Here is a 17,955-nt window from a genome sequence, read left to right on the forward strand (position 1 = left end):
TGGTGTCTGATAATGTAACTCCAGAGAAGAGGCATTTTGTGCGCAGGATTCGGAGCGAATACAATACTTAAGAAGAAGGGTCTGCTCCTAAATTTTAGGGTTACGAAGCTGACAGCAGTTGAGGACTCAGGGGGAATTACTCGAAACTGAGCTTTAGGCCTATAAATGCCGAAGCTGGTAAGTCACTGAGCATGTAGCATGATGTGGAGAGGGATGTGCCTCCTGTTTCAGAGAGGCAGAAAGAGAAAAGGCTTTTGTGGTTATTCTTAGGCACTGCACAGCATGCATAGCTTTTCTCGGTTCTCCTCTTCCTTTCCGTGGGCTTTTAAGTTCTTTTCTGTCCTATTTTCCTGTCTCTGACTTTATCCAGGCATCTTTAATAAAACTTTAAAAAAAGTTAGAATGGTTGTTTTTTTTGGCGGATGTAAAGGCTGTTAAGAGAGAAAGAAGAAAGGACACGTGTAGCCACGTCTCCTAAAGGGAACAGCAAAATCTCTCTGCATTTGCTATAGAGCTGTTAGTTCTGAAGTGAATCAGCCAGGGCTGGGGGATGTGATGTGATATGCCCACGAGTCTGAATGTGTATTTTTACCCCACTTTGCTGAACAAGAATTGTCTGATAGCCAAAAATAATTGTAGCTTGTGCTTAATCAGATATTAAGAGATTTCCTTGTTTCTTAGATGGGAGGTTTCCTGGAGATTTCAGTTTGGGGCTGAACTACTACTGGGCTTAAAGCAAACTGTAAAATTTTAACATCTCTCTAAATGGCTTTCACACAGCTCATGTAAAAGTCATGTATGCTTTTGTTTATGGAGCTGAAACAGATTAATCAGTTATCAGAGCTTTAACTGTATATTGTCATAGTGTTTGTTAAACATTTTTATTAGGACCTGGCTAGCAGGCTTTGCCTATCTTGTGTTTTTTAAGGGCTGCTGCTATAACCCTGAAGTGTTTCCAAACATAGTCCTGCCGAAAGCTAGCTACTTACTTCTGGTTTACATTTTGCCAATTAATTCCAAGTACCCTAATAAATGTTAGTTTTCTCTGTATGTGTGTGTCTGCGTGTGTGTGTGAAGCGCTAACTCAAAGGGGGAGGTTAGGATTGTTATTTCTATGGCGTGTGAAAAGGGCTGGATGTTAGAGAGCGGCAGAGCAAGGCGTGTGCTTCGCCTCCAGAGCAGGCAGCAGCAAAGAGCCGGCGTGAGAAAAGTGAGAGAGAAAGCAAAGAGGGCGCCGGGAGCAGAACCGTATTGAGCTCCTTGAATGTCAAAGTACATGTGCTAATTTCCTATTTGTTTCTGGACTTAAGGCTTTTCACTTCGATCTTACGTGCGAGGTGATGCAAAGCGTGGCCTTTAGAGGTGCACGAGTAGGAGAAAGTTTTCCAAGCAGAAGAGACGCTAGAGGGGCAGAGGGAATTGGTCTTTCCTGGACTGGAGAGCAGCTTTATAGCAGCTTCATAGCTTGATGGCTTCAAGCTACAACAGGGTAGGTTTAAACTGAACATGAGGAAAGAGTTTTTCACGGAAGGAGTAGTCAGGCATTGGAGTAGGCTGCCCAGGGAGGTGGTTGAGTCACCATCCTTTAAGAGTCGTTTAGATGTGGTGTTGGGGGATATGGTGAAGGGGAGAACTTTGTAGAGTAGGGTAGATGGTTGGACTCGATGACCCCAAGGATCTTTTCCAACTTAAATGATTCTATGATGCTATAGGTTTGTGGCCGCGTTAGTTAGTGGCCAAGAGCTGCGTGGTGGGGCTGGACCTTGGCCCCTTCCGAAGTGTTCCAGCCATGACGGTACGTGGTGGCTGCAGTCCCCTGCATGCAGTCCTCGCTATTTCCAGATGCTGTTAATTTAGCCCCGGGTTCCCTGTAGCCCTTCACGCCGTTTGTGCGGCCCTGGCGGGTTTCCGCGCCCTGAGAGCATTGCAGATGTTGCTGGGGATGCACTTGCTCCAAGCGGCGCGGGGAAGGGCGGCTCCCCTGGCCTCGGCCAGCCCCGCCAAGGGGCCCGCAGGCTGGGCCAGCTCCCCAGCAGCCCGTGGGCCCAGCCCTGCCCTCTCTCTTTACAGCAAGCGCGATTTTTGTGCGTCGCCTCGGCCAATTTGTTATGGTTTAAGGCCGGGGAGCCAGCTGTCTGCAGTCTGATGTAATGTTGCCCTGGAAACCAGCAACGAAACACTTAAGCGTTCACCACAGAATTACTACATACAGCATTAGCCAAAATAATTAAAAGTTGGGCCATATGGGCTTTCGGATGGAAAGATTTGGAGCGGAGGAGATTGAAGTTAAGTTGTTCCTATTTACAGTACTGCAAATCCATTTGTTTTCCCCGTGGAGCACAGGGAGAGGCCTGCTCCCCGTGCTGGGGGACGGGGAGATGGAGGGGCCCGGCTGTTTTACTGCTGCATTAACACCACCGAGGCTTGGCCTAACAGGACGGCCATGTGCTGGGGACGGGAGGCATTGGCGGAGGGGGGTACAGCATGGCCTCCTCTCTCGTGCCAGGGAGCCTGCAGCCAAGCCGCTTGCAGATGCATCATTCCCTCTTTACCAGACTATGTCTACTCTTTTCATAGAATCATAGAATGGTTTGGGTTGGAAAGAACCTTTAAAGATCATCCAGTTCCAAGCCCCCTGCCACGAGCCTGGACATCTTCCACTAGACCAGCTTAATCAAAGCCCCATCCAACCTGGCCTTAAACACTTCCAGGGATGTGGCATCCATAACGTCCCCAGTCAACCTGTTCCAGCACCTCACCACCCTCACAGTAAAGAATTTCTTCCTGATATCTAACCTAAATCTCCCCTCTTTCAGCTTAAAACTGTAAGTCCTTCATCCTATCACTCCACTCCCTGATAAAAGAGTCCCTCTCCATCTCTTCTGTAGCCCCCTTTAGGTACTGGAAGGCTGCTATAAGGTCTCCCTGAATCCTTCTGTTCTCCAGGTTGAGCAACCCCAACTCTCTCAGCCCGTCCTCATAGTGTGCAGTGCTGCAGCATACTGAAACACTCATTAAGGGGGGAGAGGACGAGAGAGGGGCTGGCAGCCTACTGCATCAAAGCCCCGTGCCAAGACCTGGCTGCTAGAGCTGTCCAGGAAGCCATTTGCCCAGCCCGCCACGCGTTGGGGAGTTTGGGGTGATTTTCCCATCTGAAGTCAGGGACAGCCACCAAGAAAAGCAATTCTGTCACCATGGAAGCTGGGAGGGTAGAGTGGGTCGGGGAAGTCAAAGCGTTGAAGTTCAGTGATTTCCAAATATGTCGCTTAGAGCCGAAATGCTTTACATTTCTGTTTTCTGTTTAATATTAGCTGTAAAAGAAAACATTGCTTGAGCTGGAAAATTAAGCTCTGTTTCCCATGTGCCAAAATGGAAACTTCTGATAATTTCAAGGCCGTTTTTTAAAAAAACTGTTTCAAAAACAGGAAGCGAATAAAAAGTAACCCTTTTTCAAAATTGTTTTATTTTCAAGGAATCAGCATTATTGGACAAGAAAGTTTCCTGAGCGGCACCACTGGCATAGTCACCAATGTTTTTAGGCCTTTTGGCATAAACCTATTAGCCATCCTTTTCCTTTACAGAAGATTTTTCCATGCCACGTGCTAGCCAGTATGATTGGAAATAGGCTGCTGGAGAGGGATAGACTTCGATTTTAATCAACCCATTATCCAGCAGCTCCCATTGTTACGCACAAGCTGTTCTCGCCTCTCTTGGTCAAGCACCAGTGCTAGGGAGCATCTGTCCCTGCCTGCAGAGGACCGCGGCGCAAAGGATGCCAACAGTCCCAAAGGGTTGGGGAAAACCAGCTGGCACTTGAATACTATGGGACTTCAGTTATTTTGAAGTATAGGGGATCCCCTGTACCACCCACTTGGGTTTGATGTTAGTACCTGGTGCTGAGGCTATTTTGGCGCTTGCTTTTGCAGTGGTAGTAGTGAATGCAAATGTCAGAAGTTGTAAAAGCTTTTGTTGTCATTGTTGAGTCTTCCTAACCCCAAGGGGGGATAGTTCTTTGTCAGACACCAGGAATGTAAAAGTAAGACTTGTTGTTTACGCTTTGATGAAATCCTGGGCAGGAGGACCAGGTATTAGACATTCTCAAAGTCTCATAGAGTTCACAGTTTTACAAACAGTAGTCTTGCAAACCAAGGGTGTATGAGAAGTAGTAAAGGAGAGCAATGACTTAGAGTAATTGCATTTAAAATAAACATATCTTGAGTGCAGAGTATGCATGATGGTTGCTTGCCAGGATGCACTTAATGGCCTAAGAAGTCTTGATTAAACTTCTTGATTACGGTCAATAATCCATTCATTTTCTTATCTAAATATGTCTGTCTTGTTGTTTGAAATGTCACTAAGTTTTCCCAGCCATAATCTCTGAATTAACGCTCATCTTGCTACTTAATTTATCTTGATATAAACAAGTCTGGTACTCCTCTTTACAGCCCTGTTTTTCCCGAAGGAAGATTATTAATTACCTAGCCAGCCTGTACCCATAATAAATGCATTCCTGCGGCTCTCAGATGGCAGAATGGCAATTCCTACTGCCATATGTGATCCATTTGGTATTTCTTCTTGTTTTGGAGCAACACAAAGTTTGTGGGAAATCAGTAATTGATGGTGCCCTTGCAGAAAGTGGCTGAAGTTTGCTCTGGTGTGGTTCTGGTGGCCTCGTGAGGTGCATTCCTGCGAGGTAGGCTTTCAGAGCTGCTCTGGCTCCTTCAGGCGCTGTTTGTGCCTTTGAAACTGTACCCGTGCAACTGCTAATTGATGTCCTGCCCCGTGGCATCTACTGTTAATACCACATCCTGATATTTAAGTGTATTAGAAATCCAGGAAGCGTTTTTATATTTGGCCTGCCTTTTATTCAGCATCCGGATGAGCAGACAGCATTTTTGCTGGGGGAGAGAAGGTGGTTTGGTTTTTTTTTTCTTTTGGTTTGTTTTTTGGCTTGCATTTGTTGGGGATTTTTCTTTTTTTTTAAAGTTTAATTAAGGAGAAAAAGAAAAAAGGATGAGCACGCTGTGGAAGCCCAGATAGCTGTTCCGACAGGAAGTTGCATGAGGGTTTTTAGAGCCGACCATTAGGAATGCAGTGAATTGGCCAGGACCGAGGGTGAAAACAAAGTAAGGTATATGATCCATACCACGCTCCAGCTGGAGCCCGTGCAGGAATGTGCAGCGGCGCACGGTGCCAGGGCTGTCCTGGCTGAGCCAGAGAGCACTGCCGGCCTCCTCTCCTCTCCCCTTCCCTTCCCCCCGCTGCCTTCCACATTCTGAACTGATTAAAACAGAGGAAGTAGCACATTGAACGTTGGATCTGGCTCGAAAATCGAAGTCGTCTTCTCGTTCACAAGGAATGGATTGTTTCAGCTTGTTGTGTCACTGCTGCTGGAAAGAGGGGAATTTTTTTTTGTCTCTGTAATGTTTGATACTTGAGGGAAAACAGCTGGAACTGAGCATACTGGATCAGATGCAAAACGAAACGGGATGCTGGGGAATATGGACTGCACTGTATATCTGAAAAGGTCAGAGTTTTCCCTTGGTCAGTGCTGGAGGAATGCTGTGTCCATCTTAATTCCAGCCTCGAGAGCCTTCAGGAGGAGTGTAGGGAGCAGGGAGGAGGAAAGGAATATTTTGTAGCTGTGGCAGTTCGTGAGTGAGGCAGATGAGGTCTCCTCCTTCCTTTTCCTTCCCGTCCCTTTCTTGTGCTGCTGGTTTTGATTTTCTGGGAAGACCGGGGAGGGGGGGGGGGGAAAGAAAAGTGGTCAATGACAGAGCTTCAGTTTGAAGAAGCTGTTTATAACCAGGTTTAAACAGCAAGTTCTGAGATGCCAGACAGACCAGTGACCGACCCAAACCACAGGAGCATAACTGGTATGGTAAGAAGAGCCCTGGGAAAGAGCCCTGCCTGAAACGTACCGAGAGAGGACGTGGAAGTAGTTATTACACAATGCATGGGAAGAAAGACAAGGGCAGGAATGCGTTTCAATGCCTACGATCTTACGTTTCACAGATTTAGAAATCAAAATGGTATGTCATGCTTTCAGAAAAAGAAAGAAAAAAAAAAAAAACGTACCGAGAGAGGACGTGGAAGTAGTTATTACACAATGCATGGGAAGAAAGACAAGGGCAGGAATGCGTTTCAATGCCTACGATCTTACGTTTCACAGATTTAGAAATCAAAATGGTATGTCATGCTTTCAGAAAAAAAAAAAAAAAAAAAAAAAAAGAAAACCCTCAGTAATTTAAATGTTTCTGTCTGACCTGGTCTGAAAATATAACACCAGTTAGAGCTGCATTGACCCAGCGCAGCAGATGAGCTGGGTTAACTTGACGTGAAGGAGCAAGCCGTGGAACTGCTACTTTATTAATATTCCCTTTGTTTCTTTGCCAGTCAAGAGAACAATCCGATGATGAAACAGAGGAGTCGGTGAAGTTTAAGAAGTTGCACAAGCTGGTGAATTCTACTCGCAGAGTCAGGAAGAAACTCATAAGAGTGGAAGAAATGAAAAAACCCAGCACAGAAGGTAAAAAGCAATATGCATATGGTTAAAACTGCATGTGTGAATATGTGTTTCTCTTGAGAGGGGACAGAAAGTGGAGGGCTGGGGGAGGGAGGGGTGGAGTGTTCTTAAAGGACGGTGGGAAAGACTGCCTGGTCTATGGTGCATGCCTTCCCCAAGTGATTGCATTTTGATACTGTGGAAGGAGTAAAGTGACAGCCTAGGATGTGGTTACTGCTGATCTCTTGGTATTCCCAGAGCAGCGCTGGAGAGCCCCTCATTAAGAGATTAGAACTTGGTTTATGTTTTATGCCTCATGCTGGGGAGGGAATGAGAGAGACTAGGACCAATCCCAGGCTCAGCAGGGAGGTAAGCAGAGCCACCACCACGTTGCTCCCTCTTCCAAGGCCTGGGACACGGGACACAGGTGAAGCTCTTGCTAGTTTTGGGAGGGTAATAGCTGGTTGGTGGTGCAGTTGTGCCACATGGCATCATCCTGCAACAAGAGTACAGAAATTCTATCAGACATTCTTGTGGGATAGGGACTGCCTCGTGTGATATTAACTCCTCTGCTTCTGGGGGAGCCTGCTTGCAGTTTGCCTCCTGAATGAGCCCCGCTGTCAAGAGAGAGGGGGGGAGAGGGAGAGAGAAGGGAGGAGGAGGAGGGTGGGGAAACGGGAAGCAGAGTTCAGCCCCTGGGAATGCCATGAACATGCTGTAGAATTAACTCTAGATGATCTGTACCCGTGTGTGAGCACTCAGAATAAGGGAGCCTGAGCCTCAGGAGCCTCTCTGCAGAGCCCTGCTTGAGTCCTCACAGGAATTGTGGGCACCCCTCCACATTAGCACCCTTCCAGGGATCATAAGCCGATTCCTCTCAGCTTTGCATTGAGCTGAGCCATGTTGTGATTCCTTCCTGGTGCATTTAAGGAGAACGTGTGCATCTTGGCTATGTGGCAGGAAGCTGTTGGCAGATTTATGACCTAGCCTGCCTCTCTCCTGCGTGATGGTGGTGTTACTGGCTGGCATGAAAGGCGCAGCCAGTCTGGAGCTCTGGACCGGGCAGCTGTCTTGGTCTGAAAAGGTTTTGTCACCTCATAGGGTGAGCGTAAAGCTGGGTTACCTTGGAAGCAAAAACATGGTTTATGAGAAAGCCCTGTTTTGTTTGCCCTATTTTCCCCCCTGTGCTGGGGAGAGGACCCCAGAGAGGCCTTTCCTGCCCCCTCCCTCCTTCCCTATAGGCCTGGGAAAAGCTGCAGGGAGCAATCAGCCGGAGGCTCCAGGGGTGGGAGCAGCTACAGAAGCAGGCAGTCCAGGGCTGCACAGACTCTCTCTCCAGCTTGTTAACTCTCTGTGGTGCTCTTGATTCCCTCTCTTACACGGCTTCACCTTCTTACCTCCCTTTCACCTTTAGTCACCTACAGGTGGTTTTTTTCCACAGTTTTCCATCCCTGTGACGCCCAGAAAAATCACTGAATTAACATCTATCTAAAAAAAAAAAAAAAATCTGCTCTGCTTCCTTCTTTCTCCATCTCCTGCTGATCTATGTTTTAACTACAGGTTTTTCTGAATAAATTATCTAAAACTCTGAGTTTGCACTTTATCTAGCACTCTGGGGTTCCTTTGTAAATTGGCTCTTGGGGAACTGTAGAAAAACCAATTATTGCTAAGTAACAACATGGATTACTTCTGCATAACTTCTACATAAGTAGAAGGCACCTTAAGTAGCCAAGTCTATGTTAGGAGTAGATATCTCTGACTTTTCTTTCAGTGAATTCTCGCTGCACCCAAGTTTTCATGTAGCAAATTAAAAGCGCTTCATAAATGCTGTCCATCCTCCTGTCTCATAATGTAGGTCTGTATTCCCATTTGGATATGTCAGAGGGCTCTGCAAGATCATAAAAAATACTGTTATTGGATTGGGGGATTGCTGTCTGACCTTCCAAGTTACCTGTGGTTGACCGGATCCGTTCTCGAGCTGTTTGCTGCTCTTACATGAACCTGTGTTATGAATGTGAAGTAATGTGAAGTCCTAGATGGCTAGGTTTTGGGGAGCTGGCTATAAAATTTGATTGAGTGAAATTTCAATAAATTCATCAGTGTTCAACAGCCTTTAACAAAGTGTGAGAGTATGGTTGGTTTGAAAATGGATGTGCAGTTCTCCAGAAGAAAGGTTCCTCATAATTCTCCTCAAAAAATTCTTCACAAAGAACAACTTTGCCAAATTCCCCTTATACATTCCTGTAGTTCTTAAAGAAAAGTACACTAGTCCCAGATTCTTCTCCCACATTTCTACTATTGACTCTATCGCACTAAATATAAATCTGGATGATTTGATACTCACTAGAATGTGCCAATATCTGAATCCATGTGCATTTTGTGTTAGTCTGCTCCTAGTGAGCTAAATAACCGAAGCTTTCTATTCCTGGGCACCATTCTTATATAGCATTTAAAAACAAATCACATCTACATCTGTGTCATTATGGCTTGGTGTCATGGACTCATTCCAAATAACATCTGTTACAGTGTTGACACACAATGCATATTTTACAAGCTGTTTAAAAACATATTTACTCAGTGGACTAAAGTTGTTTATCAGCACATATCCAGTCCCGGGAGAATGTCTATTTTCTGTTCAAATTGAGAAGTACAGGGGAAAAAGTGAGTTGGATAGTCCAGTGAAAGTGGTGTCAAAATCAGACTCCAGTTTGCAGACCTACCCCAGAAAAGTTCTCAAGAGTGAAAGGTGTGTGATACGAGCCACTATCACACACTGTCACAGCGAGTTTGATCTTGGTAAAATAGCATATTAGGTTTCAGCAAATATATATGAAATATGTTTTGCCAACACAGTGAACTGAAGCTGAGACAGGAAACTTGTACATGGCAACTCATCTTCTTTCATCTTGAAATGTGTCCCCTGTCAGTAAATCGTCGGTGTTTGGTAATGGTTCAATCTTAGCTCTGCTCTAAGACTGTGGAAGCGATCAAAAATGGAGGCAAAGTTGGGTCAGGCAAGACATTTATTTTGGCAAGAAGTAAATACAGTCACATTTCCGTGTGTGTTTCTGATACATACCTATGCTGTGAAATGTGTCAGGCAGGACTGAGGAGGATGTGTGCTCTTGTTTGACTCTCTTCTTGTTACTCCAGCTAGTACTTGAGCCTATACTTTGCTCAGAAGAAAGCACCAGAGAATAGTTTCTTAAATGATAAATGTGAAAAGAAATTGCAATTTCTCTCTGTTCCAAAAAGGAGACCTGGCTGTTTGCCCATCTCCAGTACTTGCATTGCAAAACTTCTTCCCTTTCTGTGAAATATGTATTTGGTGAAAACCAAGTGTTTCTGTCATTACCAGCACACTGTTGAAACTGGCACACCCGCAATTTGACCTACTTTATTTTTTTCTTTGCATCTGTTTAAGTAAATTCTGTGTTAAAATTGGTACCCATTGAGAACCCAAAACTTCCAATTTTATCCCAGAGCTCAGCTCCATAACTTTCTGGGGAAAAATACTACTTTCTGCAGCAGCAGCAGCAGCACTGGGTATTGGAAAACTGGACCTGAGAGATACTTGTTTGATTTTTAATACCCGTGTATACTTCTGACTTGTGGGTAATTGCGCTAGAGCTGAGCATCGTATGCAAGTATCAGAAGAAAAATATGAGAAACAGATCCCAGTTCCTGCTTTTAAGGGGTTCTTAGTGCTAGAATCTGTGGTCTTACTTAGCTGCAGATAGAAGAGAGAAACTTTAAATTACGATGAGTTTACTTACAGGATGCTGCTGTCTGTCTACTGTTAACTCATCCCAGAACTCTCACTTCACAAATGGAAGGAACTGTTTCAGGTTTATCCACTTGCAAGTACCTTCTGGGCTGTTTCTATCAGGAAGAGTTTTATTCCATTTTAAGTGGGTGATATTGTGAATAAATACAATAAGGCTGTAGAGGGAAACATCTTAAAGAATTATGAGTGATGACACGTGTTGTGCTGGTTTTGTCCCCCGTAGGTGTGGAAGAGCACTCGCTTGACAACTCTCCTATACTGGATGACAGATCGGCACTTTACTCTGGAGTTCACAAGAAGCCATTCTACTTTGACAGCTCCTGTGAAAAGCAGCCAGAGGACGACTCGGACTCACTTACTACTTCTCCTTCATCCAGCAGTCTTGATACTTGGGGAGCTAACCGGAAGCTGGTGAAGACCTTCAGCAAAACTGACAGCCGTGGCCTTATCAAGCCTCCCAAGAAACTCGGGACATTTTTCTCTTACCCAGAAGAGGAGAAGACCCAGAAAGTTTGCCGCTCCTTGACAGATGGGGAAATGAAGAAGAGCCTCGGCTCCCTGAGCCATGGGGTAAGTACAGAAAGCATTTGCTTTTATGACAGCAACAGGCACAAGCACCATCTTCTGGTGTCCCTGGAGGAGATTCAGAGTGTAAGGAAGCAGATCCGATTGAAGAAAATGGATACTAACTATTCCTGTTCCAGAGCTTTTCTTTGCCAGCGCCCTGCTAGGAAAGGAGCATCCACTGCAACTTGTGACCTACAATTACTGCGGCACAAAACGAAAGGGGGTGGAGGTTGTGGCTTCCCAAACAGAAGGCTACGAGGGCGCACTTCTGTCAGCGAGTTCAATATTACCTATGTGGTGGAGAGAAGCCTGTACAGTCACCTCAACCTCTCACAGCTGGTGCGTCCCGTTACTGACAGGACCCTGAGCAAGGCCGACAAGCAGGACCTGAGGAGATGCCTGCTGGAGGAGGATGAGGAGGCCAAGAGGAAGTGGGCTGCTACAGTGGATCGCTGTACTAAAAGGGTTCTCTTGAGAATCCACCAAAAGTCTGTGAGTCAAAGAGTTGCCATGAAGGTGGTCTTCCAGTTTCCGTGAGGTTGCAGTCAACACTTTCTGCTGTATACTTTTAACTAAGATTCAGTGCTTTCTGCTTTCCTTGCTGTTAGAAACTCTTAATCACTGTAATTCAGCTCTAAGGGAAGAGCTTGATGTAATCCCATCAGAGAAGAGTTTTGTTGAGCCTGCAGTTTCAGAATACCTTAGTGAGAGAGAGCAAATACAAAAAAATGCTGCCTTTTAAATTCACCTAGTGCAGAAATTAAGATCACTGGTGAACAGAAGAGCTTTGAGTTGCTATAAACATGTTCTTTGTGATGCTTTCGAAGTCACTATTTTCTTAAAGAAATGCCAGGAGATGAACAAAATTTTCAGAGGATTAGAGCATCTTTAGTCAACTATGCTCTGTTTCTCTTCTGCTGTCATTGCCTCATATTGGCCTTCCCCTTCTCAACTTGCATCTCATCAGTTCACCCACCCAGCTCTGTATTCTCAGTTACACACACAGCTGCAGAAGGACAGGGATTTTTACAGGGACTTTTACATTATGTAGACACTGCCCTCCTGCTTGCTGCTCACCACCACCAGAAGTGCCTTTTCTGCACTGTCCCTGGCCCACTGCTCCTTCTTTCTAGCATGGGGTGAAGGTGGCACCTTCCCTCAGAGAGTTGTGGAAAGGGAAACAGGGGTGGCCAAAAAAGGAAATTGTGCTGTACAATGGGAAATTATGTGATTTGAGCACTCCAGAGAGATCCAAAGCTGCTTCCTGATTGTATGACCCAGTTTTACAGTTCCCTTAACCATGATGCTGACTTTCCTAGGAACTTGCCTTTCGGGCCAGCCAGATCTCCAAAGTTGAGTCAGCCAGTCTGTTGTCTAGTTGACAATGTAGGTATGTTCCCTACTTCAGTGAGTGGAAACAGCAGTGCTCCCATAACATTAAGTAAGATCTTCCAGTGAACAATGCAGTAGAAACAGCTTTTCCTCTTGAACTGCAATTTTTTTTAGGAGGTCTCTGCTTCATTTCTTCAGGTGTGAGGTATTCTGGATAGGAGTCACAGCCTTGGTCTCTTTGAGTAACCTGTGGGAGGTGACCAAGCCTTTATGGCTCAATTTTTTTCTCTTTAGCCACAAAATAGATAGTTTTTTTCTACCATATACCAGGAACATTCTCTCGGCAGCTTAAGTATTTCTTCTGCATTTACCACTTGCCCTGCCACTGACAGGGTGTACTGTTTATTTTCACAGGTATGTACTCAAAAGACATTGTTTGCCCATAAGGATATTGCAATGATAAGAGAAACCTTACTTGTCCTTCTATATGTTGAGTAAAGCAGTATCTCAGGCAAAAGAGCATACTCATATGTGCTAGAGATGCCCCATAATTAAGAGTACCCTCTAAAACTGTTTTTCTACATACAGATAACACACACGCTTTTTAGTTCTTCTAATAAGTAGTCTTGCTATAGTAATTTCATTATAAAACCATCTGGCCTGACTTACTCACAGAGGTACAAATGGAGAAGTGGTTGGTTATTATTGCTGAGGAGCTCCTCAGTCAGCTGCTCCTCCGGTCTTTTTTGAATGGGATAAATGGTGGAGACACGCTGCTCTCACTAGCTTTTTTCAGCACGCTTCTTCCTGAAACCACAAAAAGCTGGCAAACTTCAACTAATGCCACTCCTCCTTCCTAGAAACACTTAATGTTTGTTCGCTGCAACCTCAGGGAAATTGCAATGCCTATGTATTCAGTGGAACTGGTCACTCTGTCTTGCCTTGCCATTCATTTTTGTCATTTATATTTGTTTCAGTGACCTGGACATGCATGAAATTTTCGAATTGCATCAGTTTTTCTTTTCTCCCAAAACAATAATACTTTTGATTGCATGGCCATTCCATTGAATATCCCTCTCCCCATCCACAGACTTTTTGTTTGGTACAGTATTGCCAGGGTTGCTACGGGAGTCTGAAGGTGGAAGTCATGTGTTAAATGTATGGGGAGGTCCATAATGAAACACTAAGCATCGTTAATATGGTACATTTATTCAGAAGCTTTTAACCAACAGACATTTTGCTTTCTGAGAAGGCTGCTTTAGGAGAAGCTCTGGCTGGTTTGACGGACAAGTTTGCTCAGAGCAGTTCCAGATGTCCTCTCTTCGTTGCTGGGGTTGCCATACACTGTAGGATTAGTTAGAATGGACTCTTCACAGAAGGATGACATTACTCATGGCTAAACGTGCTGTGCTTTAAAAACTGATCTTATTACTTGTGGTTGGTCTCAAATGTTTTCCAAAAACAATTTTTACAAGCTATGCCATAGTCACATTGCCTTCTGGGAAAAAAAACCAAACACACACACACACACACTGCCCCCCCCCACACAAAAAAAAACAAAACAAAAACAACATAGCAGAATAAAAGCAACACGTACATTTTACCTATAAACTTTGTGTCTTTCATGCAGGACCACATTTTATTTGCATGGAGCACAGAAAAAAGTAAAGGGGAACGTATAAGCAAAATCACTCATTTCCCTTTTCAATCTCATTGGGTTTTACTTATTTTTTCCGAGGCTCAAAAAGCACTCAAGGGAAAAATCACCACATGCCTTTTTCTTATATTCTCCCCTAGGCATCCACTTCTGGCCCTCGCTGGAGACACAACACTGGGCTACGCAGACCTTCCATCTGACCCAGTACAGGCACTCTTGTGGCTTCTGCAAGAGTACTAAACTTCCTATTAAAAAAAAAAAACCAAAAAAAAAACCAACAACCCCAACAAATGAACACTTGAAAAAAATTCTACATTGCATCACTCTTTTTTATGTGTGTGGGGTCTACCCAAAGCTGGCTTTGACTTCTAATAGAGTTGTGGTGGGTACATTCCAGCACTGCAGATACACAGGACCCCACATAAAAGCTAGAAAAGAAAACTTTTTAAAAGCTGTTAATATGTATGCTGATTAGCACTGAACAGGGCAGGAAGAATGTTTAGTTTAATAGAACTAATTGTTATAATTGTTTACTAAGTGGCACAGTTTATAGAGCTTGCTTCATCCTCGTAACTGTTGAAGCAGACTGGTAGTTCTCAGGTGGTGGGATCCTCCCTGACTCCAAGTACACACAGCACTGACTGGGCAATCCTTTGTAGGTCTGATCTGATGCCTACCTGAGTCTTAAGGTATCTTTGAAGTTATGCTTTTGGGTAGTTCAGCCCTTAAGAATTTATGGTTTGCAACTGGTTGATCTTCTGCCTCCTGTTTGTCTCAACTCTAACACTGAGGAGAATACTTAAAATAGACTCGCAACCCACACTCGGAGCCTGGATTTGAAGCTGTGCAAGTAAATTATAGCTGCCATGCTTTCATTTCCCTGGATTGCCCTGTGAGACTTCTGGCAGGGCCAGGTACTTGAGTACTGTGCAGCTGGTTGTTCAGTGGCCAAATAAAAAGTCAAAGGTTTTACCTTTTGGATCTCAAAGCAAAAGCTGGATTCTCTCTCAGCCCCCTAAGTGTCTGGTCTTTTTCCCAGTGATATCAAAGCTTTAGCAGAGACTCATCTGCCGCAGTTAAACAATGGTTGGCTGTGGAAACGCAGCTGTACTGAGGTTGGTTGCCCTCTGCTCTTGGGGGGGAAGCTGTTTCATAGCGCTGATTTTCTTTTTTAATTCAGGATGATTATGATAAACTGCCTCTGTGCATTCGGCCAAAACCGAGTCACACCACTAGGTGATTGTGGCACTGTAAACACAGCATGCTTTCTCCCAGAAGTAGCAGAGCTGTGTATCACCACAGGCGTGATGGTAAATACCTGATCTGGAATCAGGGTTTGCTGAGCCCCTGGGAGCACGGTGCCTATGGATAGCTGGGCTGGCTTTTCCTGCCTCTTGCCAAGGGTCTTGCCCTACAAGGCCTCTAGCCTTTCCCTGTGTTTCAGTGGAAAAGGAGTCTATGCAGCTATTCCCAGAAGGTAGGTTATTCAGTGCTTTAAAATATTGGTGGTTCTCTGTTTCAGTGCTACTGTGGACTTAACTTATGAAGGCAGATGGGAGTGCTGAGCTGGAGTTGCCAGCACGCTGGAAAACTTGATGCATAAGATCAACAGTTTCCTCAGATCAAAAAGTCTTTTTTGTTTTTAAAAAGAAGAGTAGGCAATAGATGACTCAACAGCAGCAGACCTTAGGCCAAGGAGTTGTCTCTGGAAAAGGCAAATGGCTCAAATTGCTTTGTAACAGATTTCTTGATTTATAATCTCTCATCCTTTTGTTTGTTTGTTTGTTTCCATTTTTGCAGACATTTGTGTTTTCACTGGTGTTCTCCAAATCACAGATGTTTTGGGTGAGCTAATCATTGCGATAGAACTGTATCACTGTATCCATCCTTTTTTTTTTTTTTTTTTTTTTTTGCAGAGGACCTGTAGCTTTGGAGGATTTGACTTGACAAATCGTTCCCTTCATATTGGAAACAGTTCTGACCAAATGGTGAGTTTAAGTCAAGAAGGCACAGACTTGAAATAGCATAAAATGAAATGTGCAATAGAGTTATAATAGACTGGAGTGTAATTTAGGTCTGTAATAACAGTTTGGGGATCCAACAAAGCAGAGCATCTCCGTTAACCTCAGTCTTCTTAGCTTTGAGAATAACATATCCACCCATATCCATGTGTGTATAAGTATTTATATACCGTATGTGTAAAGAGGCAGGAACAAGTGATCAAAGCGGAGATCTGGGGGCACATCTGTGGGCTATTCTTATGTCTGACTTCCTCAGAGCATCACCCCGGGCAAAACATATGATTACTATACTTTCTCCGTAAAAATATTTACTATTTGGAATGATGAGGTGAATTTTCATTCGCTGAAGATTTGCAAGTTATTTGGGTGGAAGTCATTATGCAAGAGATTTATTATTTGTTTTCTCATTGTATCTAAGAGCTCTGGAATAGACCAGGATCCCATTGTGCTGGGTGCTGCGCAATTGATCTCAGAGCTCTTTGTGTTTAAAAAAAAAACACAACCAAAAAAACCTTCTCTCCTGAGAATTAATTCCATTTTATGTTACTCATGTTGATCCCAGTGTTACTGTTGGTGAGTCTGCAGCCAAAAATAACAGAACAGAAACAAGCCAGAACTTTATATCAAATGAAATTGCCAGCATATTTTTTCCTTTTGCCCCATATATGTTTTTCTTTTCTGTTTCAGCATTGGCTCTGATAACTTCTCTGTACACTTAAATCAAGTCTAAATTGCGAAACATTTTATATGCCAGCGGTGCTGGGAGATATGGTTTAGTGATGATGCTCCTTGTTTGTTGTGTGGGTGACTATTTTTGTCAGTTAGGTTGACGGTTGGACAAGATTATCTTTAAGGTCCCTTCCAACCTAGAAGATTCTGTGATTCTGTGATTATAGTTGGTTTTTTTTATGTCAGCTGGGTTTTGGGGGTTGTTTTGGTTTTCTATTTGTTTTTTGTTTTTGTTTTTTTTTAACATTATAAATTATCCCTAAATTGGCCAAAACTGTGGGTGGTTATTTCACTCATCAATTTTCAACACAGTAAAAAAGTTGACTTCCAAACTTACAGTGTTTATCTTTAAACACAGATACTTTGGCACATTTTGTTCAGATTGGTTCTGATAAAGGGAAGTGTGAAATCTAGATGCTGTATTTTCCCTATGAGCATCAGTAGTGGGACAGATAAGTTAGCTAGAATAATGCGTGCACATCAAACTTTTATGTAGAGTATAGTGTACACTTGTTTTAGGATCTGTTATCTTACGTACCTAAATTTGGCCAAACAGATTTTGGTCCTTTTTGTGTTGTGATTTTTGTGCATCCTTGCCAATGGAGGGTGCTGGGAGTAGCCCTGACAGAGCGGTCTTGCTGTGGTTCCTGACACACTGTAGAAGAAAAGACCATGTTTAACGTCCTGCCTGGGCAATCTGAGTAAGGGCTGAGTCATACGAGTAAATTTGGCAAAATGTCAGCTCATCCACGTTCATCCTCTGTGTGCGCTTGTGGCATGAGTAAATGCCAGGTATCTTAAGCTGGTTTAGAAAAGGTTAAATGTGTTCAAAGCAGCTGGCCCTTGGCATCCACTATATATGGACCAGCTAATTTAGTTCGGCAGTACCCTGTTGTGTGTCTTAAGAATAGCTGTGCAAGTGTAACCTTCTACCTTTGTTGATGAATTTAGTAGCGCTTTTTTGGCGTTTTTTTTATAAACAGTCCACAGTAAAACCACAGAGATGGTCATCAAGAGACGTTAACTGAATGCCTGTCTGAAAATAAAAAGTAAATTTGGGTAGCCAAATGTGGGTATATGTATATATATACACACAAACACACAGACCTATTTGGTTAGGATCTCAGAGGTACCTTTCCTCCTGCTCAGCTCTATGTAGCATTGACCAACACGAGCCACAACTACTGTTGTATGTCCTGGCAGGAGGGCTTAGCCTGAAACCATGGAGTTTTCTATCAGGTCAAACACCTGAAACTCAAAGGGATAAAGGCACCCTAACAGACCCCACCACCTCTACACACAGTACCTGCACTAAAGGTAACAAATCAGGCCTTGGGAGTAAGGTACAGGAGCAGGG

General features: G+C 43.9%; 1 protein-coding gene across 4 annotated transcripts in view; it reads left to right on the plus strand.

Annotated features, from left to right (window-relative positions):
• Positions 1–17,955, plus strand: part of SASH1 (SAM and SH3 domain containing 1) — a 572,614-nt gene that overhangs the window by 536,058 nt on the left and 18,601 nt on the right. For 2 of the 4 annotated variants that reach the window (XM_014951054.1, XM_014951056.1), the window contains exons 9-11: positions 6,397–6,529; positions 10,516–10,862; positions 15,765–15,836. In XM_014951054.1, the coding sequence (XP_014806540.1) occupies positions 6,397–6,529; positions 10,516–10,862; positions 15,765–15,836 (552 nt within the window). Of the gene's footprint in view, positions 1–33; positions 178–6,074; positions 6,190–6,396; positions 6,530–10,515; positions 10,863–15,764; positions 15,837–17,955 lie in introns of those variants that run through there. The other 2 variants (XM_014951058.1, XM_014951057.1) reach the window with 2 other exon arrangements.

The sequence above is a fragment of the Calidris pugnax genome, unplaced genomic scaffold, assembly GCF_001431845.1.
Source record: "Calidris pugnax isolate Ruff unplaced genomic scaffold, ASM143184v1 scaffold24, whole genome shotgun sequence".
NCBI classification, from domain to species: Eukaryota; Metazoa; Chordata; class Aves; order Charadriiformes; family Scolopacidae; genus Calidris; species Calidris pugnax.